Source organism: Etheostoma spectabile, chromosome 11 (assembly GCF_008692095.1).
Source record: "Etheostoma spectabile isolate EspeVRDwgs_2016 chromosome 11, UIUC_Espe_1.0, whole genome shotgun sequence".
Lineage (NCBI taxonomy): Eukaryota > Metazoa > Chordata > Actinopteri > Perciformes > Percidae > Etheostoma > Etheostoma spectabile.
In genome coordinates, this window is record NC_045743.1 from 19,767,596 (window position 1) to 19,792,731 (window position 25,136).

The 25,136-nt window shown below is 40.9% G+C and overlaps 2 protein-coding genes across 7 annotated transcripts in view; both read left to right on the plus strand.

Moving 5' to 3' along the window:
* The window catches only part of nup35 (nucleoporin 35), a 9,874-nt gene extending 7,492 nt beyond the window's left edge, over positions 1 to 2,382 (plus strand). Inside the window, exon 10 of the transcript XR_004334010.1 lies at positions 2,368 to 2,382. The gene's annotated coding sequence lies outside the window, so the exon portion shown is untranslated. The remainder of the gene's footprint in view (positions 1 to 2,367) is intronic.
* On the plus strand, positions 1,331 to 19,780 carry ddx3xa (DEAD-box helicase 3 X-linked a). 6 transcript variants are annotated; one of them, XM_032528856.1, is made up of 20 exons: positions 1,331 to 1,641; positions 3,844 to 3,895; positions 4,775 to 4,822; positions 6,185 to 6,244; positions 8,927 to 9,100; positions 9,397 to 9,523; positions 10,014 to 10,118; positions 10,202 to 10,301; positions 10,386 to 10,521; positions 10,731 to 10,828; positions 12,038 to 12,136; positions 12,864 to 13,024; positions 13,113 to 13,257; positions 13,755 to 13,899; positions 14,203 to 14,253; positions 15,399 to 15,580; positions 15,995 to 16,112; positions 16,205 to 16,358; positions 17,017 to 17,159; positions 18,357 to 19,780. In XM_032528856.1, exons 1-20 carry the CDS (start codon positions 1,597 to 1,599, stop codon positions 18,440 to 18,442), a joined length of 2,229 nt encoding a protein of 742 aa, XP_032384747.1. In that variant the 5' UTR covers positions 1,331 to 1,596; the 3' UTR covers positions 18,443 to 19,780. The 6 variants fall into 6 exon arrangements, with proteins under 6 accessions (XP_032384747.1, XP_032384748.1, XP_032384751.1 ...); XM_032528857.1 differs by lacking the exon at positions 14,203 to 14,253; XM_032528858.1 differs by lacking the exon at positions 6,185 to 6,244 and having other exon boundaries at positions 1,332 to 1,641.
* The last annotated feature ends 5,356 nt before the right edge of the window (positions 19,781 to 25,136 follow it).

Genomic DNA, 25,136 nt, shown 5'->3' on the forward strand with positions numbered 1-25,136 from the left:
GGTACCAGGGACTTTTTTTCATAATGGATAACCAAAAAAGGCTAGTAGAGTCAAGGCAAGTCAAGTAGGTACCATGCAGTGGAAAAACGCCAGTATGGCAATGACTCTAGTCAAAGTGAATGCCTCAAGTGACCTCTCTCCTAGTAGCTGACGAGTAATGGTCAATTTGGAAATCTCTCACCAGTTGACCTCCCTTCTAGTAGCTGATTACCTCTGGTGTACCTTATGCCAGCAACATATGGTCTCCTCAGCCCCCACTTTACTGGTCCAGCATGAAGTCAGGGGGGATAAGTGACCAGAACAGGCCTTGCAGCCCACACTGCAAGCACAACAGAAGGCCAGGAGAAGAAGTGAGAGGAGGGGGGTTGTGTGTGGAAGAGACGGGGGGAGGCTTTGGTTGAGCTTATGCTTGACCCTCCAGTCGTTAAGGGTAATTGAAACCATACGATTAGAGGGAAAAGACATGCAGGGTTCGCCATGCCATTACAAGGTTTAGGTGCAGCACCCGAGACGTTTTTGGGCCGCATCAAAGACAAATTTCTCAGATCACATTTTCTTGAGGAAGGATGCCTAAATCCCCCCCAATACTCGCACCTAAGTCTTCAAAAAAGCCAGGGAAAACACTGAAAGATTACTAGTTTCTCTGGCCCGCTTTTTTGTGAATGGTATTGTTGTGTTTCATGGAGGAGAGGAGGTTGTGTGCCCCCCCTGGAAGATCTCTCTGTCCAAGGTGCAATGTATTGTAATTAATTGTTTACCCTGGTTTCCAAAAAATCCCTCCTCGGTTTCCAAAAAAAGCTTAAGTTATCCAGATAACTTTGACATCAAAGTAAATCCCAAACCTATCCAGATGCACTTCTTAAAACAGGCCCCAGATATACTCATTCAATCCTAGCATACTAATTCCACTTCCTGTTTTGAGATTTTTAAAGACATTTATTAAGCCTTGTGCAATACTTGTTATGTGAGCATGACGGAGGAACACCAACCAACTTAATACAACTGGTCCTGAGGTACTTGTACTATAGGCCTACTTGAGAATTAATTCAGGTTATGAATGCAATATTTTTACTTGCAGTGTAGAATTTTTAAAGTGTGGTATTACTTTAACTAATGATCTGAATACTTCTTTCACCACTTGGGTATTAGTTCTTTTACTTTACTTCCAGTAATGGATTTGAATACTCCTTCCACCACTGCCGTAATGATTGGTTTTCATGTGTCTTCAAAGAACTGCTTTTTCTAAGCCAATCCGAGATGCAGAGACATATCGCGAGATTTGCCCGACAGCCCGCTGGTGTGGGGTTACAGAGGCTGATATCTCGCGTTACCCGACCAGTCCGTGTCTCATTCCACCACGGTCAAGCCTGCCGGTAGAGTTCCTGTTCTTCAGCTCCACAGTAATCATTTCATTTGGAAACTTGAAACTGAATTTATATTTATACTAAACGTCGTTTTATTTATTTAAAGTAAACGTAACCGTTGGTTCAATATCGTATAGTTTGTACAGAAACGGACTTTAACAGCAGAGCCGGGTCGTGCTAACAAAAGAAAATCCTTTCTCTTCACAAATAATCCCCATTACTCTCTTTAGTTATGAGTCATGTGGTCGTTGATAATCCACACGGTCTAGATCAGCAGGTGAGTACTTTTGAATGCTTAAATCCTTTGTTTTTCTCATTAAAAAGTGGTTATTTTCCGTTACGCACATATAGTTTCGACAGAGAGTGATGTAGCTTCGTTAGCTAAGTCGCTAGCTTTCGGCTAAGCTAACGCTGCGGCTGCTAAAATGGAGGTGGTGACGTCGCGGTAGAGACAGGTTGTGATGGCGGAGCGCGTCACTACGCTAAACTAACAAACGTTATATTGCTGTGTTTGCCGTTTCAACATCGCTAACAAATCTTAAACCAAGACTAATGTTGCATGTAATTCACATATTGTGGATTTGGCTTTAAATGAATGGAAATGGACAAGGTTAGCCAACGTTTCGCCGATTTTGCCGGTGTCCTACGACGTTAGCCGGCTTGTGTGAGGCCTGCTGAGCCTGAAACGTGGCGCAGGAAAAAATACTGGCAGCGGTTTTTAGCCACCATTAATGTTTCTGAAATGTGACGCTCTCGAGTTAAAACATAATTCAGGGATTATTAAATTGGATGTCAAATGTCACTGCAAGCATTAATGCATACTACTTAATTAATTTGCTTAATTTGTCAACGTTTCCGCGTTTGATGGTCAGAGACTAAATGGCTTTGATAGGTGAATTGGATTTGTCCTCGCGAGAGAAATTATTTTCCACATGAGGTGCATACATAACACAAAGCCTTGCTGTAGTAGTCGTTTTCTGCCTATAATGGACAGGACAGCTAGTTGAGAGAGAGAGGGGAAAGACTTCTCCAGTCGATTTAAAAACTAATTTCGCTCGGCTCAACTCTTTAAAAAATATATATTTTCACTTGGTGCTCACACCGGAGAAGGGGGAAAAAGCGGGTAGAGGTTTACCGCTTCTTCCCCTTCTCGGTCGAATACTCAGAAACATTTCGCTTGGATGCAGGAAATCGTCACAGGTCTGACTCGGACCCTGGCCCTCTGCGTCGAGCCATAAACCTTATGTGTATAAGTGCGCCTGCTCTACCAACTGGACCAACCCGGCCACAAATGAGCACAAACTTAAACATCTAAAGCAGTAAAATGCAATATACACATTAATGCTTAAAGAATATTAATCCAGATACATCAGATATAATATGTCAACACCGACGGGGAACACATTACTGCGCACTCAAGGCGTTTTCTTAACATTTAGCTGACAATACTTGCATTCTCCAGTACAAGTTTTTTCACAGTGTAGAATTAGCACTTCCACTTTAAAGAATCTACACACTCTTACGCAAGTAAGCAGTTTCATGTTTTTGCGATCTAAGCCAAAGTGTCATGCCATGTTGATTGTTAGACGCATTAGATAATTCGTCCTGGTTGTTTTTAGTATCTTTTCAAAGTTGTTTCAAAATGGATCTAGTATTGTTGCTGCGAAACAAATCTACTTAGAGGTACAAATAAAAAGCTGTCCTAAAAGAGGAAATTCTTTTCCACACTGGGTGCACTTACACAAAGAAGTAAAGCATGTTTTCATGTTCTGCATTATATCCACACCGTGGCTACGCACGCTTTTCATACCCTATGTCGTATCCTGACATGCACCTCTTACAAAAATGTACAGTGGCTTGCGTAAGTTTACACACCCATGCTGAAGTTGATTTAAAAAGAGGAATAAAAAAACATCTTTTGGAAAATGGGTCTTAATGCCTTAATTCAAAAATATAAGAAAATCCAAGCCTTTAAGGACACCAATTTTCTTGTGAATGAATAATGTAAATGTTCTTCCTTTAAAATATAGGGGGGCACGAGTACAAGAACAAGGGAGACACTGTTTCTCTCACTCTGAAGATAATCCCAGTCACTTTCTGTCACTCTACCACACACATATGCACTTCCCAAACGCACACACGCCTGCCCTGCTATTATGTGAAAGGAGCATAAATCACACTTAAGACATAAGATCTATACAAAGACGGCATGACACCACACACTGGACTTATTTAAGACAGAATGTAGTTGAGGTTTGAAGATGGCTTGTTTAAACTGAAGTGCAAAACATGGTGGATAACCAAACAATTAAAGTTGCAGAGTTTCTCACGATATTTAACAAATTGTCGTATTTTACTCCAGAGATAGTCATTGTATTGTTTTAACCTCTTATAATACTGGTAGTTTCAGACTTGTAGTTAATGTTAATCTGATTATGAACCAAATTGCATCATTCAAATTTTCTTTTTTCTTCCGTAGCTTGCTGCCCTAGACTTGAACTCTGCTGACGGACAAGGCGGAGGAACTGGCAGTAAGTAGTAAAGCAGATTATTCTTAAATGTGTCAAAATAATGATTGATGAGGATTCCTCCTTGTAATTGTTTTAACAATTTGGTGCTTTTGTATTGATCACTTTCAATGTACGTGTATGTATTGTAAACCACTGGTTTGCTCCACCAAGAGAAGTATTTTAACATAAGATGGATTTAAGATTTGTTCCTTTTTTTTGTAGTGTAAATATTTTTGAGGGAAACCTTGGTTTATATTCAACAGCTTTATATGAAGGGATATCTATTGTAAGTGATTTTCTCTGAGAGGTTCTTCTGTGTACCTTAGAGATGTTATCAGTTAACTGCCGATAATCATTTTAACGACCCTTCCCCCCCTCAGTCAAACTGGGAAAAACAGTGCGTTAAATCAAAGTCTGTTGAATTGTAAAAGAAATATGGACTGAACAATCTTAACTGCTAGTTAACCTGTTAGGTCTAACTTTGTAAGCGTTGCGTTTTGAGCTCTTTATTTCTGAACTCGTGGCTCTCTGCTCGGAGACGCTCACATCGAAGAGCTATGTGCCACTATAGCAATGAGAGAGAGGGTGAATTTGGCCGCCCTACAGAATATGTCAGGCAGACACACAGATAACAACCTCACAGGAAGATGTGGTGGACAAAGGCTCAGACGTACACGCCGCAGATCACAGTGGACTGTCGGTCCATGACAGCTGCTACATGTGTCCACCACAGTGTGCGCACATTTGTGGCTCCGCGGCCAGTGCAAGTCCGCAACTGTACGCTGAAAGTCTCTTGGTTAGCTGTTAATGATCCGTTATCAAATTGGCATCCCTAGTAAAGCTTCTTTAGATGTGTGTTTAATTGTAAATGGCACATTACATGATGTTTTTCCTCCACAGGGCGTTACATTCCACCTCACTTGAGAAACAAAGATGCACCAAAAAACGGTAAGTTTGCTCTAGTGCTCTGAGCCACAGTCAGACGGTCACAGGTTTGACTTGTGGCCCCTTAGATGGTGAATTGGTGAGGCATTAATATTTATAAGGCTGTACTGAATGTACATTCAAAGCATTCTGGTGAGGTTTTTTAAATAGTTTCCAATGTCTGTCAAAAAAATCCTTGGAACAAAAACCTCAATTTAAATAGATGTTTTGAAGCTACGTTTAAAAACCCAGATTAATCTCTATCTACGCTAACCTGCTGTGCCGGATTTTCAAAATAAAACAGGAACAGCAGCACCTTCTAACTGCTCCGCTAGGTTACTGACATTGCCAGGCTAACATAGAAGTCGTCAATTTGAAATGGGGTAATATGGACAGACCCATAATCAAAAGTGTCCTAGATAACAAAAGCTCGGGTCATTGGGGTTGTTAGTTTTACGTGCCCGACTGTGACTTGTCTGAGCCGTCGGACGAGGATACATGATAGCAGCCTTATAGGGCGTTCCACCTTCACAGTAGCCAGAGTTAAAACCCCAACATGGCTGCCCCTATATCAACAGTTGTAAAAGCTGTAGTTACGTAAAGATATAAGCACTTCTTACTGATTTTTCTCACTAAATCACTCATTCACACAGCTAACCTGGCTGCATCTAATAAACAATGACAATTCAACTTGTTGATAGATATTTATTGATCCCCAAAAAAAGTAATTTAAGGTGTTAATGCACCAAACATACATCAGTCATACTGCACAGAATAAGCGCATTCAACTCGGGTGTGACGTCATCTCCGAGTCCCGAAGTAATGGGCAGCACTATTATTGTTGAACCTTTGTCAACTTTATGAATGAAGCTTCGAACCGTTCAGTACAGCCCGAAATATTTCCTTTCCAGTCCAGACAAAGATAGTAGAGCTGAAGTGTTTCTGCTGCTTTATACCATGACTGTTTAGGACATTAGTCTAAAGTTTTACAAGTGCACAGAATGAGGACAGAGAGCCATGTCAGCTGGGGTGTCCGTGCACGAAGGCTTATTTTTGGAACGGATGAAGTAGGCCAAGTGGTACTGTAAAATGTCTGCCACACCAGACTGATCTTAAGTAAGAAAATGAGGCAAATTTCAAACTGTTCTTGATTTGAATGTTACATTTTCCAGTAACTTTATCAAGTTCATTCTTTTTACAAGTGAACAAGAGGTTGTTTTTGTTTCCTTCTTCCTTCCTAAAGACGTTTAATCATGATGCATGATGTGCCTGGCATGATTGACCAGATAGTTTTACATTTAAAAAAAAAAAAAAAATTCATTTGAATGTTATTGAGCACATGAAGACATGAAGTCATTCTCGTTTTGCTGTTTTCTTGTTCCACAGCAGGAAATGCATATTCCGCTGGTAGACAGTACGGTTATTCAATGGCACCAGTAAATCTCTGTAAGTCCCTTCTGTCTGCTTTTGCTGAGGGCAACCTGCATTTCCAGATGCATGAAATAGCCATTTTACACACCAGCAAAGCCAGTGCGAAGGGGCGAGCGTTACAGCTTTTCACTGGGCTAATGATTAATTGATGTGCTTCTCTCTGCTGGGATGCTTGCATTCAAAATGAGAAATATGTTTTAAGTAAAAGGCAATTTCATGTAAGCATATGCTTGCTGGTTTAATGCTTTTCTTAACTATAGTGAGTTTAATTTTAAAAATGTTTTTTCCCCCACTGTAAATGCAAGCCCATATTTCACTTGCCATGTTCCCAAGTTTCTAGTACCCACAACTGTGGCAGCAGTTGTCTGCAAAAGCTACAGAAATAAATATACTGCAGAATGGGATGACTGTAGATTGGCTACTATTAGTGTAAAGCCCAACACACACATTGCATTAGCCAATAATTATGGCTCAGTCTTTTTATAGCCCTCTCCCTGACCTTTGCTCAGGTTACCCAATACTGACCTCTTGCGTTTGTCAAAGCTTGCAAATGAAGTTGTTTACGATGCATGGTGATGGTCCCTTCAAGAGTCCACACACTAGAGCCCTTGTGGATTGCTTACAAATAAATAAATGACTAAATCAAATGTATTGGGGCTTCTTGATAATGTAAAAAAAAAAATTAATTGAGCCAGCTCTTTGTGACTCTTGATGGTGTTGTGAGTCTCATGCCTTTACACTGATGTATTTTTCACAGCTTTGTACTACTTTACTGTACTGCAGTGTGACAGTTCTGTAATTCAGCAGGTCTGGAAGTGGAACGGCACAAAACACGTTACGTGTAACATTAACTGTAGGACGCCATGATGGGATAAGAATAGAACCGATCCCTTTATGTAGACAGATTAACGATTACGGTAGTTATCTGATGCACTCTTGTCTAATTTTATTTTAACTAATTAATTTTGATCAATATTGAAATTGCAATTATTTAACACTATTACACTGACGTTTGAATAGATGTTGCATTTAGTAAACTTACGATTTGAATTCCTGCTAATCACATTGGACAAAATTAGTTTACTTGCACATTGTTTGATCGTTCGGAGCCAAACTCATGATCAAAATTTGATGCATTTGTTGCACTGCTCTATAGTGTACACCGGTCAACCTTTCGTAACCTTTAACCACTGCTGGCTGCAGTTATTTAACGGAAGTAGGTTTTTCATTTAGCAAAGAAACTGAGCATTTAAATTTCAGTTCTTCTTGAATTGAGACTTTGCAGCTTTTTGCGTATACCCACAGCATCTTAAGAGTAGTAAATGTGATTGTAGAACTTTAATCAGAAGAATAAACTGGAGCCTGCATTCATCTACTTCTAGTGGAAAGTTAAACTAAAACTTTGGAATCAACTGGTGCACTCGCTGGTGAAAGGAACCTGGTTATACTCACCTTCTCAGCACATGATTAAATACTCCTGACCTGTAGCATCTAAAAGGGTTGTTTGTTTCAAAGTCGAGTGATATCAAGTGTTCTCTTTGGCCTTTTTCTTTGTCATTTGTCATTTTCAGGCATCTTTTAGCTGGCTTGCACTGCATTTAATGTGCCTTTTTTTTCTCTAGGTGAGCAAACTGTCGAAGCTAATTATAACCTAAGTATAGTTCTTAGATGTAAGAAGTAAAGGACATTTTGCAACATGTATCTTTTTGAAGTTAAGCTTCCTTGGGTTGCTGTAGAAGCATCTCCAGAATATTTGCTGTCTGGATTGTGACACGCCTGGCGGCATGACAGAAAGGATGCATCAGGACCCTCCATCCCCTCCTGGGGATATATTTTCCTTTTCTAAGCATGGTCGGATTCACCAAACCACTTGTAGCTCAAACAGCTTGAAATTTGAAAGTGTGCACTTTTGTACAGTTGAACTTGTCAGTCATTGTGATTTTAGTCTTTCAAAATCTTTTAATTACATGTTAATGTTTTCTTGTTAGGTTGAAGCTAGAGACCAATCGATAGATTGGTGTGTGCCAGTGTTAAGCATTACAAGGCTTTCCTGTTGTGTTTTACTTGAAGGGGGCACCATGACGGACACATTTACTTGTTTATACCAGGTATAAATTTAGCGCTTTGCCGTCTAGAGCTAGAATCAGCCTGTTTGGCTGAACGTTCTTTAAAGCAAGGCTAATCACAGACCAGATCTGAGTGCTCTGTCTGTCCCTTGATGCTTTTGGGACATCAGCTACTTAACGAGCCGTACCATGGCGGACCCATTGCTGTCCAAAGCTGGGTTTTTGCGGTTAATATTCCATGTGAGGTCTCTGGGTACAAACAAGTCATCTTACCCAAAATGACGAAGCCCATGGCTGCGTTTTTTTATTTTTAAGATTCTATTTATTTTACCTTTTTTGACTTGCTTGCACTTTCCTTTTTATACAAAAGCACAACGTTACCTGTGACAAATGTTGCTTTTCATAGTTAAGAGAGCTTTCAGACCAGGCTTGAATCAACTATGAAGTTGCTTGCATCCCAACTGTAAGGCAAACCGCCACTCACTTTAAAAGAGACTAATGGCTAGTTAAGACTATAAGATCAGCCAAATGTGTACTTGCTTACTGACACATAAGTGAAATGCAGCATTATGCTCTTACTCACAAGCCTCTTCTGTTTTTGTTTTTTTTATTCATTTGTCTTCCAACGAAGATTCCCCTGGATGGGACGGTGGACGCAGCAATGGATTTGTGAATGGGTACCACGACAACCGCACAAATGGGGGCTTTGGAGGGCGAGGACCCCCTCGCAATGATAGAGGTGGGCGTGGCGCCTACCGTGGTAACAGGGGTGGAGGCTCGTTTAATCAACAATTACAAAATGCAGGTGGGGAAACCCTGTCGTGCCTTGAAATATCTAACGATAGCCCCGGCTTTCAGAGTTAACGACAGTGTAGTTTAAGCCCTCCCCCCACCCTTGTTTATACAGTTTAGTTTTTATACAATCAGAAAGCTGTTACTTTGCATATGCATAAAGGATTCTCAGTTATAAATTAACAATAGCTGTGCACTTAGTTTTAGGGGAATGATCTTTGTGCCGCTTTTGGTAAGAAAGTGGCGGAAGCTTTTGCCAGCTGATTTGCAAAAAGAAAATTGTCACTGAGCGACTTCTGTTCATTACAGGGTTTGGTGGTGAAAGCAACTGGGGAGGAGCTCCTAGGGATGCTGCATACAACAGCTTTGGCGGACGTAACGATCAAAGGTCAAAGTCCACCTTCTTCAATGAACGTGGAGCAGGCTCAAGGGGAAGGTGTGTACAACTGTTACATTTAATGTACTCTCTGCAAGCTTTACTTGCTTTTAAAAGTTCCAAATTACAACAAAGCTTATAATACACTCCGAATGAGTCTTCATAAGTTCTCTTCTATGACGATCAGCATTTCTTTTGCTTTACTGGTATTCTACATAAAGCTTTTAATTTTTTTAGCAGAGGTGATAAACCTAATCAGTATGTTTGCTTGCTCAGACTAAACCAAGCCCATAAGTTGTCTTACCTTTTACAACAGCTAGTTTCTTGAGAAATGTTTTGTCAAGAAGACCGGGAAACTTTTTATTAATTCAAAGTAGAGCTAAGAACAACACTGAAGGCTTTCCAAACAGTTTTCAATGACTGCTTTGCCGATTGGTTCTAACAAACCACTGGGTGCATTAGCATAAAACCTGCCTTTAGCCTGTATTAATAGGCAAATACTGTTATGTGAAAGGGTTTCTTTTTTAACTTGCCGTGTGCATGTGTACAGATATGAGCGTGGGGGCTTTTCTAGTGGAGGAAACAACCGCTGGTCAGAAGAATCCAGAGAGGAAGATTGGTCCAAGCTCTCCCCTCCCAACGAGCGCCTGGAAAAGTAAGACCTTTTGCTGACCAATAATAAAGCCATAACAGCCATCTTGTTTGCATTTGATTCTAATTTTTCTAAACATTTTCTAGTGAGCTTTTCTCTGCAAGCAACACGGGGATAAACTTTGAGAAATATGATGATATTCCCGTGGATGCCACTGGAAACAACTGCCCGCCACACATTGAAAGCGTATGTCATTTCAACTTAAATTTTAAAGGTTTTAACGGAGCAAGTTTGTGTCTTTTACTGACTGCATATCTGATTATTTTGTAGTTCCATGATGTGGACATGGGGGAGATTGTTATGGCGAACATCGGCCTGAGTCGCTACGATTGTCCCACTCCAGTTCAGAAGCATGCTATCCCCATCATCAAGTCCAAGAGAGACCTGATGGCCTGCGCCCAGACTGGTTAGGATTTCTATTTCCTCAATGTTTGCATTTTACAGGCTTATCAACCTGGCTTTTACTAGTTGATTTCTCTTGTTTGAAATTATTATACCTTTAAAAAAAATACAGGATGTATCATTAAGCGTATCTCTTTTTGCTCCTAGGCTGTATATTTTAGCTGAAGTGAGTCTAAATAATGGCACTAATATTTACAAACCGTACTGTTTCAGGCTCTGGTAAGACTGCCGCTTTCTTGCTGCCAGTGCTGAGTCAGATCTACCAAGAGGGGCCAGGAGACGCTCTGCAGGCAGCCAAGGGCTCTGGACAGGTACTGTGGGGGATAGATAATACACAATATTTGAACATATCCTGTATTATCCATTTGGGTCGTGGTTGTTCTGTGACTAGCAAAGTGAACTAGCTAGAAATTTAAGATGTTTGCCTCTTATCAAAAGGCTTCCTCCGTTCTGACTGAGTAATGGGTAGTTATGTATATTTAACCTCTGGTGGGTTGTGTCACATGAGGTGTCATTAAGTCACATGGAAGTTGTTGGCACATCTACTTAAGGTGGTGTGACATGAGTCGTTTGGATCACCTGTAGGGTTAACGATTCACCCGGTTGTCATCTAAGTCCAGGGCTACGTCTCAGCTCGTTAAATTGCATCGAAGTGTCCTTATCTTGCTTACCTTCCTGGCTTCTTGGTCTGTTCCTCAGAGGAAGCATGGAAGAGACGCGGGGAGAGAGGTAATATGGAAATGTGTTTTTAGGAGCGATGGTGTCCTTTCCTCTGAAAAGTCACATGAATTCATCACCTGGATGGATTCAGCAACGGCTTTTAGCCATCATGTATCCTCGTTCAGAGTAAAGATGGTCCAATATCACTTTTTGTTTCCCAATTCGATACTTGAACTTGCGTATCGGTCGATAAGAGTACTGATCCAATACCAGTGTGTCATATTTTTTATGTTATAACCGCTATATACTACTATCCCTGCATGGATGTGATTGGATTTCTGTCTCTGTTGCTCAAGCTCCATTAAACTCTTTGTGAAAGATGAACAAACCATGAACGCCACAGAACGTTTTCTTTTTTTTTTTTTTTAAATACAGTTTGGCAGGAAAAACAAATAAACCATGATAAATAAAAAATATACTTTAACATAGATTTTCTTTAGGGCTTTATTACGTGGTATTGGAACGGTGCATAAACTCCAGTGCGTTAGGTAATACCTATACTGGCACTGGAACATCTCTAGTTCACAGCTCCTCAGACGTCCTTTGTCCATCCTAGGTCCTCGTGCTGGAATAGGAGCTCTGAGACAGCCTTCAAGAAGGGCCAGAACAACTTCCGGTTTCAGCAAGGAGATAAATAAATAAGACGCTTGGGTCTTTCCAGTTTAACTTATATGGCTTCTATGACTCCCCTCTCAAACCACCTGTCCTCCTAGGCCAAATGTAGACATTGCTGTTCTCACATGTGTCCCTGCATTATCATTTTGGTTTGTTCTAATAAGCATGATTTCTTCAATCCTCAGGATAACGGAAGGTATGGCCGCCGTAAACAGTACCCAATCGCTCTCGTCCTGGCTCCCACCAGAGAGCTGGCTCTGCAGATCTACGATGAGGCCAGAAAGGTGAGCGCCCAGCACACACATTGGACACTATTCGTAGAACATACAGGGTTTGCGGGGTTTGAATTGTTACTTTTGTTAATTTGGTGGTTTCTTTATTTTGCTCGTCCAAATAATTTGGTGTATATGTGCAAAGTAAAACTGTCGCTTTTATTACACTTTTATCATTTATTTACTTAGCAAGTACTTTGTGACTCTGCACCTCTTCACTGATATAGTTCTTAAATTTCATTCATAAAAATCTCTTGGGGTGGCAGTAGCTCAGTCCATAGGGAGTTGGGTTGGGAACTGGAGGGTCACTGGTTCAAATCCCCGTATGGACCCAAAAAGTTAGGAGTGTGGATTGGTGGCTGGAGAGATGCCAGTTCACCTCCTGGGCACTGTCAGGTGCCCTTGAGCAAGGCACCGTACCCCCCCGACCGCTCAGGGCGCTGGTTCAGCTGGCAGCCCACTCACTCTGACATCTCTCCATGTATAGTGCATGTATAGGTCCTGTGTGTATTTCAGGCCTGTGTGTGAGTACTAACAAAAAGTGTGTACACAGAGTGTAGTGCAGTAATTTCCCCATTGGGGACTAATAAACAAATTATTTAATTTAATTTTTATTTATTTAGTCAAGTCTTCAATTTGACTTGTTAAAATGTGCAGAAACCTTGACATAACGATGTTTGCCCGAGCATTAAATATGCAAGCTCAATTATTTTTTCCTTTCTTCCGAAATTCTTTTTAGTTTGCCTATCGCTCACGTCTGCGTCCCTGCGTGGTGTATGGCGGTGCAGATATTGGTCAGCAGATCAGGGAGTTGGAGAGAGGCTGTCACCTGCTGGTGGCAACACCTGGACGTCTGGTTGACATGATGGAGAGGGGAAAGATTGGTCTTGACTATTGCAAGTCAGTACAACACCAAGAAGAAATTTGATTGAAACAGTCTCTGATGTGTATTTGTTTTTGTAATTAAACTTGAAATGGGTTTCTGCAGCTTCTTGATCCTGGATGAGGCTGACCGCATGTTGGACATGGGTTTTGAGCCACAGATCAGACGCATTGTGGAGCAGGATACGATGCCGCCTAAAGGCATCCGTCAGACCATGATGTTCAGTGCCACTTTCCCCAAGGAGATCCAGGTTTGTACATATAACTACATATACTACATATAAAACTGAAACTATATTGCCAGATTACAAAAAAATTGTATAATTTCAGTTTGTTTTTTAGCTTTAATTTAACTTCTGAAAAAAGGAGTCTGCATGCATTTCTGTCAACTCATAACATTGAACCACAAATGATTGACATTAGATGGCGCTGTGCTGTAAATGCTTGATATCGGACACTAAAGTTACACAAAGATTGCATTAAACATTGACATTAAACACCACGGCTGTTCTCCAACTATGTATTATATATATAGCTACATGCTTATGAGACATTATACCTAGCTTGGACAACACAAACTAAAACTACAGTAAAACGAAACTTGCAAACACTCTGAAAACTAAAACGAAATAAGAAGTTAAAACTAAACTAAAGCAACTTATTGAACTAATATACCCTTGCGTTGGAAAGTTACCAGGTATAAAGAATCTTAATGTGATAAATATCTACGTTTGATTCGTTTGTGTAGATCCTGGCTCGTGACTTCCTGGAGGACTACATTTTCCTGGCAGTGGGCAGAGTTGGTTCCACTTCAGAAAACATCACCCAGAAGGTAGTCTGGGTGGAGGACGGTGACAAGAGGTCCTTCCTCCTTGACCTGCTCAATGCCACAGGTGAAAAAGCATACACAACAATGAAACTAGTTGGGGTTTTTCGTCTCATGAAGGTCACATTGGGCTCTAATCCATCGTGTTTGTTCGTCCACCCCATATCAAGCTAATATTGACTTTGCTACATCTCTGCTAACAAATGTTTATTTTAGCAGTAAAAGATAAAATATCTTAACAAAATGTAGTGCATGGGCGAGCAGTCACTGAAATAACTAGCGTTGTTTAGGGGGTTTGCTTCTCATAATGTGTATAATATTTGTGTACTGAGAAGCCTTACGTTTACTGGCCGGTTTGGTTTTATCTTAGTTATTCCCAGTGAGGTTCAGGAAAATGTGACAGAGGCACCAGAGAAACCAGGTAAGTTTGAACATATAATTTCACTCTTGTCCCACAAGCCAGAGACATCACATCCCACAGCTCATCCTGTCCCTCTGCTCCCCAGTTGACTTGCTGTCTCAGTTTTGTTTGTTTTTCCCTTTAATTTCCAAATCAGAACTTGTAGGACCGACAAACATTTGCATTGCACTGTATAGACTCTGTTACTATTGACTCAGATTTTGCAATTTCACTCAGTCTCTCCCTAATGAGAAGGGTTACAGTGTGTAAGCAACATCGGCACCAAGGTCAGATGGCTGAGTGTGACCACGTTGGCCATTGCCATAGAAAGAGCTCGGTTTCCACGAGTCACATGGCTGCGACAGATTTAATGGCACTAATCTGTTCCTTCAGGGGACAGAATACAGTTTTCTGTAGATTTACATCATAACATTTGACGGCCATAAGGGACATAAAATGTTTTTGCACTCCTTGCTTGTATTATGTAGAAGTCCTTTTGTTTTTGTAATGCAACTTTAACCTCCCAAAAAAGAGACATTTCTTTTGTTCTGTTTCCATGGTAGCTTGTGCAGCTGCCACTAAGAAAGGCAAACTAATGTGTAATTTATTACATGGACAGCCTTGGTAATGCACACACTTGGATGTAGGGTTGGTTATCACTTGTTTTTTTTTTTTTTGGGTGTGACTTGGAGTGTCCTATCATCACCCTTCTCCCATTTTTATTTAAAGCTTTTATTCTGATGGCCATTAATGCCAACTATCTGGATTGTAACCTAATGATCTAACAATTCAATTATTGTTTAAACTAACAGGAAGTCGGACATCCCTATTTTAAACATTAATTTGTCTTCTGTACTGTGTGCAGAAAAACGCTTGAGCTAAGGTTGTCAATTAATGGTTGTCAGTGAATGTAAAGCTTTTTATGCAACATGTTCATTTATTTTAAGTTGTCATTTAGATTTTCTTTTACTAAATTATCTTGCAATAGCTGGCCTTTTTAGTGAGTTTTAAGTTCTGCTCTTTTTTTACCAAAATCATCCATATCCCTCTCCAGTTATCAATGATTTTTTTTTTTTTTTTTTCTCTTTACCTACTTTTGTGCTTTCATTTCTTGTTCTGCTCTCGTCCCTTTTTGTCTCATCCCGTTTTTGTTTCCGGCTACACAGGCAAAGAATCGTTGACCCTGGTGTTTGTGGAAACCAAAAAAGGCGCCGATGCTCTCGAAGATTTCCTTTACCACGAGGGTTATTCCTGCACCAGCATCCACGGAGATCGGTCCCAGAGAGACAGAGAGGAAGCTCTACATCAGTTCCGATCAGGACGCTGCCCCATCTTGGTGGCTACAGCTGTAAGTGATCTTAAAGGTCCTATGGCATGCTGCTTTTTGGAGGCTTTTATATAGGCCTTAGTGGTCCCCTAGTACTGTATCTGAAGTCTCTTTTTATATAGGACTTTTTTTTCCCCAAAATTCAGCCTTGGTGCAGAATTACAGCCACTAGAGCTAGTCCAACAATGAGCTTTCTTAGTATGTGGCATTTCTTTGTCTGTAGCTTTAAAGGCTATTGAGGAGGAGGCAAGGTGGAGGTTGGGGGAGTGGCCTTGACCAACTGAGAATCTTGTTGGCAGATTTGTCAGCTGTTGCTACTTGACTTAAGAGCCATAATTCAAATGACCAGTAGTCAAAATAAAACCCTGACCACAAGTTGTTGTCTCACCCTGTAGATATTAAAGCTATTTTTCTTCTAACTTTTACTTTCTCCAGGTGGCTGCCAGAGGTCTGGACATCAGCAACGTGAAACATGTTATTAACTTTGATTTGCCCAGTGACATTGAGGAATACGTTCACCGTATTGGCCGTACGGGACGTGTGGGCAACCTCGGTATAAACACTTTTTTTGTTGGAACACATTTTTGATGCCCTTTATGTTCATTGTGTGAGTGACTCTTTGTAATCTCGCTATGTTTTTTGCAGGTCTGGCCACGTCGTTCTTTAACGACAAAAACAGCAACATAACCAAAGATTTGCTGGACATTTTGGTGGAGGCCAAGCAAGAGGTTCCCTCCTGGCTTGAAAGCCTAGCCTACGAGCACCAGCACAAGAGCACCACCCGTGGACGCTCTAAGAGGTATCTGTCACACGCACAAACAAATGCATTTTTACAACAAACCCAAATCTCAGCCTCCTATTGTATCTAAGCAGGGCTTTTATTAACTTCTTTGATCACGAGCCAACACTGCTAGTAGATTAAAGTTACCCGCTAATCGGATTCTGTAATAGCCACGTTGGTTTTGTTTTTCCTAACTATTGTACTACTTAATTTTAGCTCCTCTGGTTTTTTGGACTCTGTTCTATTCGGCTTCTGTTTCAGGCCAGCTCGGTAACGCTAGGCACGTAGCTAATGGTTGACAAGTGTTTGTGGGAAATGTAGGATTAGAATTGCAAGCAGTAATGCCAAAAATAAAGATGTTTTCATGCCAAGGACTAACAAAACGGCCCAAATTTCTTGGCAGAAAGCGGACCAATCCGTAAACATTTCTCCACTCTGTCAGACGCTTAGTTTCATTCTTCACCGGTCAAATTGGCTCTTAACTTTAATATGTTAAAGTTTTACCTGCATTTGGTGGGTTTAAATGTAAAGCACTGTGTCTAACTACTGGTGGTGTAAAACATTTGAAATGTGCTTCTATTGTTCCTGTGTTTCTTTTTTTCTTTTTTTTCTCTTTAACTTGTTGCATTTTCACAATCTGTACCATGATGTCTAACAAACGTGCTTTCTTGTATAGGTTCTCTGGTGGATTTGGAGCTAGAGACTACCGTCAGACCCCTGGTGGCTCTGCAAACAGCTTCAGTAGCAACCGTGGTGGTGGAGGTGGTGGTGGGCGTAGCGCTGGAGGCCATGGAGGAGGAAACCGCGGCTTTGGAGGAGGTAAGGAAACTACTTACTCAACCTTTTTATCTGTGCTTCAGCTTTAAGGGTTGGTGTATCCACACGTCTCCATAGCCAGTGTGTTGGCTACAGCAGATGGTGGTCTGCACCCCCCCCCCCCGTGTGGAGAAGCGAGCAGGAGTACTAACGCGGAAGCTAAGCAACGTCTTGCTGTGGAGCAGCAGCACCTAAACGCATCAATATCATTGACTTCCCACTCCCTAACTATAATCTTTATCAATGAGGAGAGTTTTAAGTTTACTCTTAAATGTGGTGACGGTGTCTACCTCCCGAACCCAGATTGGGACCTGGTTCCTCAGGAGAGGAGTTTGATAGCTGAACGCTCTTGCTCCCATTCTACTTTTAGAGACTCTAGGACAATAAGGCACAAACAGCTCTTTAAGAAAAGATGGTGCTTGAACATTCAGAGCTTTGTAGGTCAGGAGAATGATTTTAAATTCTATCCTAGGTTTTACAGGAAGCCAATGCAGAGAAAATAACAAAAGGAAAGCTATGATCTCTTTTCTTAGTTCTTGTCAGAATGCGCGCTGCAGCATTCTGGATCAACTGGAGAGTCTTAATGGACTTATTTGAGCATCCTGATAACAAAGAATTACAGTAGTCCAGCCTGGAAGTAACAAATGCATGGACTAGCTTTTCAGCATCGTTTTCAGACAGGATGTTCCTGATTTTGGCAATGTTACGAAGATGAAAAAAGGCTTTTCTTTAGGTTTGTTTTGGATGGGCGTAAAGGATATATCCTGATCAAAAATAACTCCTAGATGTCTGACAGTAGTGCTAGAGGCCAAAGCAATACCATCCAGAGTAGCTATAATACAATATTACTGCAGTTTAATATATATTGAGATATTCTGCGACTCTTACAATTTACCTATTTTACCAACTTACAAATTATCCCCAAGAAAAATCTGTTTTATCTAAATACATACAATTCTGTTTGTAGTGGACTGAAAAAGCAATTATGTTAACACAAAGTTAAGGTCTCATGTGCAATTTTTATATAATAAAAGATCTATCCTTAATACCCCCACCTCCTATGTATCCTAGCATAAAAGTATTGCTAATAAATTCCAAGCTTTTTTACAAAGCTTTACAACCTACCGGAGAAAACCGAGGTCAATATGATTCAAAGTAGTTGCTGCTCGGCTGACTGCACTTTTACTTTGTCCTTCACAGGGAGCTTTGGTGGCAACTTCTACGGCAACGACGGCTACGGAGGAAATTACAGCCACTCCGGGAGTGTGGATTGGTGGGGCAACTAGTCGCCATAGGAAGAGGTTGCCATGTCAACCCAAGCCAATGGAAACCACATGTTAACTTAAGCCAGACCATAACAAACCTCCCTGTGTAGCTTCACTGACACACAGTACATTACCAACCCTGGTTCTCTGCCATTCGCTTCTCAAAAAGGAAGTGCAGCACGATGCAATGGAAAGTCACCAGCACGTGCAACGCACCGGAGAACGCAGAGATTCGCACACCTCAGAGTGAGCATGGATGCTGACATGCATTGTCCGATAGCAACTTCGGACTTTCATTGTTTAAAGTATTTTTGTTCTTTTTGTGAAAAAAAAAAACACACACACCCAATCGAATAACCTGAGGATCATTTGTATGTTAATGTACTGTGCCTTTTGGAATTTAGACAGGAAATCTTATGTTTTCATTTCATCAGATGAACATGGCCAAGAGCTTCTAAATTTGATTTTATTTGTTTGGTGAAAAATAGAAAGGAAAAAAAAAAAAATAAGCTTGGACTTACTCAAACCTTGGCAAACACTGGGGTATTGTGGCTCTGAGTCATGATTCCATTTGAACTTCAAATTTATCACAGGAACATCATGTAGCCTTTTCTAACAGCTAACGGAGCCGTTACTATGTCTAATACAAACTGGGCCACTCTGTGAAGCCGTTGATTTTAATCCTAAGGGACAAAGTTACATTCGTCTTTCTGTTTTGCTCACTCTATCCTGGACAGGCTCCTTTTTATGGATATGATAGTCTTTGAAATAGCCATTCCTATTGTAATCTTAAGAAACACATAAGTCATTAAGCTCAGTGCCAACATATCGCTGAGGTTCGAACAAGAATTATCACTGCTGGAACTTGTTACTCCACATTTTTCAATTGACTTTGACAGTGTTACGGCAGCTAGTATGTTACCAAGTGCTAGCTACGTTAAGTGGGCGGTGTTTTTTGTTTATTTTTACTTGAGACATTTTTGGTGCAGGTGTGTGCGAAATTGAAAAACTGACTCAGTTTTTTGATTTTTGAATTGTTTCTTTACAAATGTGTATCAAAACAAAGAATGCCTGCCATCTTGAAAGTGAAGTTCAAAATGGCTGCATAAAGGACCACAGCATCGGGGAAGGGCCTAGCGTGGTGTTAGTGTTTACTGAATCGACCGGCGACCACAAGGCCCAGATGGTATTCTACGCTTGCAAGTGTTTTGTTTTTTGGTCAAGGAGGAAAGACACGAGAACTGAGTCGCAGGCTTAACTTAATTACAAACGTTTTCTCTTTTCAAGCTGCGTTGGGAGGCATGGTTCATCTGTAAGAGACAGACATTTGAATGATCACTGAGGTTTATCAATTAAAAACAGCTAGGGAACAGAGCGGGTAGAGCAGCACTTTGACCACTGAGGTTGGGGGTCATGAGGCTAGGCGTTTGGGGGGGGTAGGGGGGAGGACGCGGCTCTCAGTGCACTGTCGTTGGTGGCTTTGGTTTCCTTTCCTGCGTAGTGTAACTGCAGGTGGCCAAAGATAGGGGAGTGTCCACTTCCTTATGGAACATTAAAGTACTGTCAGGTCCTCTGGGAGTTTATCTGCTCAGACATGTATAAAAATAATCAAAAATAATCTGTGGCTCCGTGAAGCCAGAGCAGGCTTTTCCTCTCAAAGAGGAGCAGCCATCAAGAGGAGGAGAGATGGGGCATTTCACCTCAAAATGCTCCCAATTTTCTCATCAGGTGTGTTGTGCCTTGAAAACCTTTTTTTATTTTTGTTTTGTTTTAAGAAATTGAACTAAAAGCAGATGCACTGACAGTGTTGAGAACTTGAGATTGAATGGTGCTACTTGATTTAGGTGTGTAGGCCCTTATACGTCGTGCCCATCAAGTTTTACAAAAGTTCTTTTATTGCACATCTAGAGTTTTATATAGATGTCTTCGATATGTGTCCTTAGCTTCCAAATATTGTGTGTGAGGAGATTGTGAAAAACGCAGCTTGTTTACAAAAGGGGACGGGTTCTCAACGTTTAAACCAGGATTTATTTGGGACCAGGGGATTTAGCAGTCGGGGGGGGGAATTTAGCCATTTGCACAGATTTCTAGATTCTACTTTTTGCTGCTAGTTTTGTGTAATTTATTAAGCATTTTTGACAAATATTTATTTTTGTAAGCCTCAAAGTGATTCTTTGAAAGTTTCAGAAACTTGACCAAAAGACAGTACAAAAACACTGGCACTTGAATGTTGAATGTCACCTGTATGCGTGAAATTTATATATTTCGGGGTAGTGTGAGCTTTTTAATGTTTAAGATACATTGGACTCGGTAAATAATATCCACAGCTGTTTCAAGGCCTCGTCAGGGCCGCTCATCTCTTAAATCCAATTAATTGGTCACCAAAATTTGAAATGGAATTGGACAAACATGCCAAGGTTTGGAATAACGCTGTCAAACGAGCAAAAACTTCTTAAAAATCTTAAACACATCAGTGTTTCAGATTCTCCAATTGTGTGCATTATTGATTCTTTACTCTAATTTGAACTGATAATTTTTCTCCAGTAAATGTCTGGCACATGGCAATCCTTAAAAGAAACAAACATGTGGTTTATTCTCATTGTTGTATTTGCATATATGACACCCCTGGAGTTCTCCCTGAATGTGGAACAGGTCTGCAAGGTTGATTTCCGCCATTGGAATTGTTAAATCATCAGAAGCTTGTGCAACTTGTTGCAGGCAGAAGCAGAGACTTGTTCCACACTCTCCGAAAAACCCCAGGGCTCTTTAGACGTAGACTTTGCTTTCTGTATTAGCTAATAGGCTACTGCACTGCATGGGAAATAACTCAGCTGTGCAATTGTATGATTTTACCAAAATAAAAAATGTTTTGAATGCAAAAAGTATCCAGATAAATCAAGCATGTTCCATGAAGACTTGTTTACTGTAGTTGTGCAGAGAAGACTTGTAGCAGCAGCCTGTTGCCTTTTGTTGTTGTGGATACCAGACGTACGGGCGGCACATTTCAATTTGATATAGATTGGGTGGGCTTCATTTTCTTTTGAAAAAGTATATAAAAGATTTCCATTTGTAAATTCATGTGTCGATGGTGTTATTTTCACTAACCAGTTTTTTTTATTTGGTTCAGGGTCTTTGCTCAGACAACCGCTGGGACAAAGATGGGAGGTGTATCATTTAATTTTAAACTAAATGTAGTCTCGGATTGCCAGCTCTATCTCCACAGCGCTGTGGAGTAAGGTCTGACGTTCTGGGACAGGAGAACCCGCTCTGGGTTGTTTGCAATTCTCTAAATCATAATCGTCTTGGGCGGCGCTAAACTATGGACGCAGCAGCAGCGGCTCTGCAGAATAGCCCCGGGTAGGGCCGGCTACAGAGTTCAATACTTCTCGGGCACCGACTAATTAACTATGAAGTATCCAGTGTTAAAAAAATGCTTCGCGCTTCCATACCGAACGAGTCAAATCATCAGCAAGAGTAAGCCAATCGGCATGCTTCTACAAAGATCTGTCTGTAATACGTGTAGAGGAAAAAACAGTTTGACACTAGGAGCTGAAACTAAAGATTTCTGCTGTAATGCTGCTGTGTGAAAAAGTATATCGGCACAGTGTTGGTATCAAATTGTTTTTAACAATGCCCAGTCCCACTTTTGGAGCATGTGTCTAAAACATTGAGAAAGCTTAAGCAGATCATAAATGACACTCAAAAAGCAGGGTTGTAGTCAAGACCGCCCCAAGACCAGGACTAGTTGAGACCATCAATGCCAGGACAGAAGAAAAGAATCCTCTTCAAGACCACTCACCTGTTCATAGTGTATGCGATGGGAGAGACAGTAAATCTTCTACTTTAAGATCATTTTGCTGTATTTGAAATCAAAAAGCAAGTGCAGAGTAACGCATCAAATGAGGCCATATTATTTACTTAAAATGTAAATGTTCCCATTCTTGAACTTAAGACTTGTCCTGAAGAATCCAGAGTACAAAGAGCTTGCTGACACTGTCTGGCCTAAATGAACCTGATGGATATCTGATGAATGAGGTATGAGGCAGCCAGGTGTATACCAGGCGTCCAGTCACCGCCCGTTCTAGATGGAGTTTGAATTAAACTAAAACCTGTTGTAGGTGTGTGTCTGTGTGCCCGTGCGAGCACACATTTTAAACTTTACAGTGTTGGTACTGGAGTCCATTTAAACAGAGGTGTTTCCAATATTCTGTCCACTCTTACCTCTGAGAGTACAAACACTAAGAATTGAAATGTATATTTGGTCCTGAAGAGTGTGTGTGTGTGTGTGTGTGTGTGTGTGTGTGTGTTAGTTGGTCCCTGTGATCAAGAGGGGGCAGGTCATCACTTCTGTTTGTCAGGAAGGAAAACATTTAAACGGAGACTCAACTATCACTTTACAACATTCTTGAAAACCTGAAAACTACCTTAAATACTGTAATATTTTGTAATAATGTTAAATACAGTACAACTACCTAAAATAACCTGGTTACACTTATCTCAAGTACTTCTTAACTATCTCAAATACTGTACAGCTGTGTGTGTGTGTGTGTGTGTGTGTTTGTACATGTGTGAGTGTGTGTCAATACTCTGCAGGATTAGAGCCATTATTTATTTCTAAGTTTCAATTCACCATGTCAGAAGTTATAGATGCTCAGAAAAAGCCCCACGCCTACGCTGAACAAAGTCAATCTGCTCATCTACCTCATGTATATTTTCAATCTCTCTATTAATATACAGTATATTGCAACGTCCTCAAGCTCACCTAGTAAAAGTTTTCGCCCCATGGTGGCTTTGTCCCGCAGTAACGTGGGGGCCCTGAAAAGAAAGCATACTTGTTTCGGGCTGGACAGTAGCACAGTCCGTAGGGAGTTGGGTTGTGAACCAGAGGGTCGCAGGTTCAAGTCCCCGTGTGGATTGGTAGCTGGAGAGATGCCAGGGACAAAGATGGGAGGTCACTGTCAGGTGAGGCACTGATAATAAAGTAGTTCCTAGGGTCCTTTCTGTCTTTATTCTTCATCCACTTATCCGGTATCGGGTCGCGGGGGCAGCAGCTCCAGCAGGGGACCCCAAACTTCCTTTCTGAGCCACATCAACCAGCTCGACTGGGGATCCCGAGGCGTTCCCAGGCCAGGTTGGAGATATAATCTCTCCACCTAGTCCTGGGTCTTCCCCGAGCCCTCCTCCCAGGTGGATGTACCTGGACCACCTCCCTAGGAGCGCCCAGGAGGCATCCTTACCAGATGCCCGAACCACCAACGGCTCCTTTCGACGTGAAGAGCAGCGGCTCTACTCCGAGCTCCCTCGGACGACTGAGCTTCTCACCCTATCTCTAAGGGAGACGCCAGCCCCCCTCTGAGGAAACCCATTCCGCCACTTGTACCCTGGACTCCTTCTTTCGGTCCTGCCCCACTTCCTTAACATCGGTGAGGGTAGGAACGAACACTGACCGGTAGATCGAGAGCTTTTCCTTCTGGCTCAGCTCCCTTTTGGTCACAACGGTGCGATAAACTGAATGTTTATCGCACCGTTGCTCCGATTCTCCGATTCCCCGACCAATCTCCGCTCCATGGTCCCCTCACACGCAAACAAGACCCCAAGGTACTTAAACTCCTTTATTCACAAAGGACTCACTCCCTACCTGAAGAAACACCATGGCCTCAGATTTAGTTTTTATTCTTTATATGTTAAGTAATTGTTGTACTTTCAGAGTAAAGATTGACCAGAGTCAGCTGATTCTGATATTTAGTGAAATATTTCAATTTCCAGTAATCATTTAACAGTTTAACCGGTGTAGTTTAATATAAGTATTTTCAGTCATTGTTTTACTAATTTTATGTGATTATTTTCCTTAATTTCACTAATGTTTTAATTCATATTTAAGTGTTAAAAGGTGTTGATGTGTAACAGTCAGTGTTTAGTATTCATGTATGCCATTAGTACATTAGTTTTTTTGAGAACATGGAATTAGTATAAAGGTTGTGTCATACGGAGAAAGGGTAGCACTTTAAAGAAAAAGTGTGAATGTGTAGTGTCGTAAGAAGACACGAAAGGCAGCGCTAGATCGGCTTAATGAGTGTGAAGAAGAGTCCAAGGAGACGAAGGGTAACGTCTCTAAAAATAGAGTCGTGAAGGGAAGAGACAGTGAGGGTGATCACGAAAGGCAGCACTAACACGGACTAATTAGTGGGAAGGTGGTCTCAAGTTTACACTTGTGTTTTATCTATTTTATGATTTTTGTTTTTTTTGAGGGTCCTTGTGTTTTATCTGATTTTGTGTGAAGCACTTTGAATTGCCCTGTTGCTAAAATGTGCTCTACGCGTAAAACTGCCTGGCCTTGCCTAGTAATATTAGACAGTCGGTGCTGTTGTATTTATGTATGTTATTATTAATATTAAACAGCGTGCTGTTGTATTTATGTTGTTATTATTAATATTAACAGTCGTGCTGTTGAATTTATGTATGTTATTTATATTTAACAGTCGGTGCTGTTGTATTTATGTGTTATTATTAATATTAACAGTCGTGCTGTTTGTATTTATGTATGTTATTATTAATATTTAACAGTCGGTGCTGTTGTATTTATGTATGTATTTATTATATAAACAGTCGGTGCTGTTGTATTTATGTATGTTATATAATATTTAACAGTCGGTGCTGTTGTATTTATGTATGTTATTATTAATATTTAACAGTCCGTGTGTTAGTATTATGTATG

Bases quoted from the DNA above. Each gene is read 5' to 3' on its own strand.
- ddx3xa (XM_032528856.1), top strand. From the start codon at position 1,597: ATGAGTCATGTGGTCGTTGATAATCCACACGGTCTAGATCAGCAG. The intron at 1,642-3,843 runs GTGAGTACTTTT...TTTCTTCCGTAG, and splicing joins CACACGGTCTAGATCAGCAG to CTTGCTGCCCTAGACTTGAA. The intron at 3,896-4,774 runs GTAAGTAGTAAA...TTTCCTCCACAG, and splicing joins ACAAGGCGGAGGAACTGGCA to GGCGTTACATTCCACCTCAC.